Genomic DNA, 2,722 nt, shown 5'->3' with positions numbered 1-2,722 from the left:
CTCTCTCTGCCCCTCCCCCCCTCGCGTTCTGTCTCTGTCTCTCTCAAAAATAAATAAACATTAAAAAAAAATTAAAAAAAGATAAAATGAAGCTATTTAACTATCCCAAGATGGGGGGCGGGGGGTGGAAATATCACTTGGCATAAAGGCCCCCGCAAAATATACAGGCAAAGGATTGTTGGATTATAATTCTAAGGGGACTAGCAGATGTCAAACGGCGGTAAAAGGCACATCAGTCCCCGAGACCCCCCTCTTCAGACTGTCAGAGAGTAAACTGAGATGGGGCGATCTCACCATGTGGGATTCAATTTCAGCTCTGGCCTGACGTCTTTTGTATCTCAGGGGTGTGTGCCCCGCCCTTCAGGAAACGGGGACATACACTATGACAAGGGACTGCAATGTGACTTTTGGCCGAGGCAGAGAACACCTGGGTCCTACCGACTGACCAACACACCGCACTATGTCTGGAAGGTTTCACAGCGTCGTCTGTGTAAACAGCCGAGAGGCGGTCACGTCCACAGATGGCAAAATCAAACCGGTTGGCAACATTTCCCCCCAAGGCAACTGGCTTATTATTTCTGTCTACGACTTTGTTTTGTTGCCTTAACTTCCACAATCAGAATGAGGTGGGTTCTTCCTGCTTACAAGCTCCTGAGGCTCAATGTTCTGAAGACACAACCGTCTAGAATTGTGTCCCTATGGTGGCTGATAGCTCCTTGTGGCTGTTTAAACTGACATCGAGAGTAACGACCAACAAATAAAATGAGCAATTCACTTCCTCAAACAATTCATTTCCTTCACTTTCTTGACACGTTTCAAGGGCTCTGTGGCCACACGGGGCTAGTGGCTACTGTAGTAGGCGTGGTTACAGCACAATTCCATTGTGGTGGAAAGTTCTACTGGGCGGGGCTAGCTTAGAGGACACGCGTCTTACCAATGGAGAAACTGTAATCCAGAGCCACCACCCGGCATAGCCCCGCAGCTGGCAGAGAACCCCGACGCTGGGGCCAGGACTCTGGATTCATGATCACGGCCCCGTCAGAGGACGATATTTCAAACCAGAGCTGGGAGGTCAAGGTCAAATCCAGGCACTGGCCCAGCAGCTGCAGGGCCCACATTCACACCCACTTTTTCATCAGCTGCTGCGTTCTCTGCACTCTGCTCAGGGCTCCTCCGCCTCGCCAGTCACGCCGTCTCCTACCTGGACCTGGCCAGCGGGCAGCCTGTGTTTGCTGGGTACCAGGGGTCTGCAGGGTCCTCCCCTTGCCAAGAGCTGCCGCTGACCAGCTCCAGAGGGAGGTGACTGCCAGGGTAAGAGCGCTCGCAAAGACTTACATCCGTGATGCTTTCGACAATTTCAAAGCTGCTCACATTCTCATCCCACTGGTCTCTCAGGGTCCCAGCAAGTGGCTTAACGCAGCCCCACACCTTCTCTGGCGTCCCATTCACGATGCCTTCTCCCCGGTACCTGGAGCACAAGGAGGAAGGTGATGCCGGGCATCAACCAAACCCTTTTTATCCTGGGATCGTACACAAGGACTCGGTGCCACACATCTGTCACCGCTCTTTGAGACAGCCTCGCAGATTGGGGGCTGAGGTTTACCAGCCCGCCTCCCCTCAGGCCTGCAGGAATGGACAGTGACTTTCACGAGAGAGAGTTTGCTGGAAATGGTTGAGATAAAAACAGGAAGGTTTTCTGGACGACAACTGGCCAACTGCTTCCAGGGTGCTCGGGGAGACTGGAATTATTTTAGGAAGCAAACCCACAGAGACATCCAGAACGGCGTGGCACTTCTGATGAACTTGGACAAGGCACTTACAGGTTCCCTGGAAACTCCATAGATGGCCTCCAGGAAACCGAGACTCCATTCTGTCAAAAGGCACAGAATCGCAGAATTTAGGGCTAGAAGGGCTCTGGGAGATCACCTGGCCCCTTCCCCTGGTCTGGAAGTCTGGAGCCTTGAGAGGTGGGATTCTCCAAGGTGCGTGACCCCACTCGTGTGCCAGGGCGGGGGTCCTGGCCAAAGCTGAACGAGATGGAGCTCTTGGATTCCAAGAGCTCTGGGCGGTTTTCCAACCTCTCCAAATCACCTCGCATTTTGTTTCCTCCAGCAATGTCAGTCTGCTCGTTAAAAATCATGAGCTGCGCAGGCAAAAACTATTCCCATGCCGCCCTCCCGGGAACACAGAGAGGTGCAGGCTTTGGAACCTGGTGTTTTGGCTCGACTCCAAACCACCGTGTGCTAGCCAGGTGGCCTTGGACAAGTCACACAAGGAAAGGGACAGACACTTATCTCCCGGGGTCATAGTGTGCACAACAGGCCTAGGATTTTTTTTTTTTTTTTTTTTTTTTTTTTTTAAGGAAACAACCCTCAAGGGAATCTCCTCCCAATCCAGCTCCAGGGTATTGGAATGCAGAAAGCAGCGGGAAGAGGAGGAGCCTGGGGTCTACGGAGGAGACCCCGGCCCCAGGGAGCAAAGGCCCCACGACCCCTTCCTGCCCAGCTCCTCACTCACGGCTTCCCGGCAAATTTTCCATCCTGACTTGTCTCGCCGGTACTGGAGCATCTTCTCCGCCACCGTCTCGCCCATCTGCGCGGCCAGCGCCGGGTCCATAGCGCCAAGGGCCGCGCGTGGCTGCGGGGTCGCGTCCCGGCTGAGCGGCGGCGGGCGCCGGGTCCCGGAGGCCGCAGCTCGCGGGCCCGGGCGGAACCTGGGCCCC

The 2,722-nt window shown here is 54.5% G+C and overlaps 1 protein-coding gene across 2 annotated transcripts; it reads right to left on the bottom strand.

The window, feature by feature from the left end:
* Positions 1-770: 770 nt before the first annotated feature.
* STARD5 (StAR related lipid transfer domain containing 5) lies at positions 771-2,712 on the bottom strand. Of its 2 annotated transcripts, none has more exons than XM_040466595.1 (4): positions 2,518-2,712; positions 1,821-1,870; positions 1,336-1,468; positions 771-1,207 (listed from the first exon to the last, which is right to left on the bottom strand). In XM_040466595.1, the coding sequence occupies exons 1-4, from the start codon at positions 2,614-2,616 to the stop codon at positions 1,163-1,165; spliced, it is 327 nt and encodes a 108-aa protein (XP_040322529.1). In that variant the 5' UTR covers positions 2,617-2,712; the 3' UTR covers positions 771-1,162. The 2 variants fall into 2 exon arrangements, with proteins under 2 accessions (XP_040322529.1, XP_040322530.1); XM_040466596.1 differs by having other exon boundaries at positions 1,768-1,870; positions 2,518-2,586.
* Between the last annotated feature and the right edge of the window lie 10 nt (positions 2,713-2,722).

The sequence above is a fragment of the Herpailurus yagouaroundi genome, unplaced genomic scaffold (genome assembly GCF_014898765.1).
Source record: "Herpailurus yagouaroundi ecotype Mexico unplaced genomic scaffold, PumYag 63957, whole genome shotgun sequence".
NCBI lineage: Eukaryota > Metazoa > Chordata > Mammalia > Carnivora > Felidae > Herpailurus > Herpailurus yagouaroundi.
This window is presented reverse-complemented; position numbering and strand designations above follow the sequence as displayed.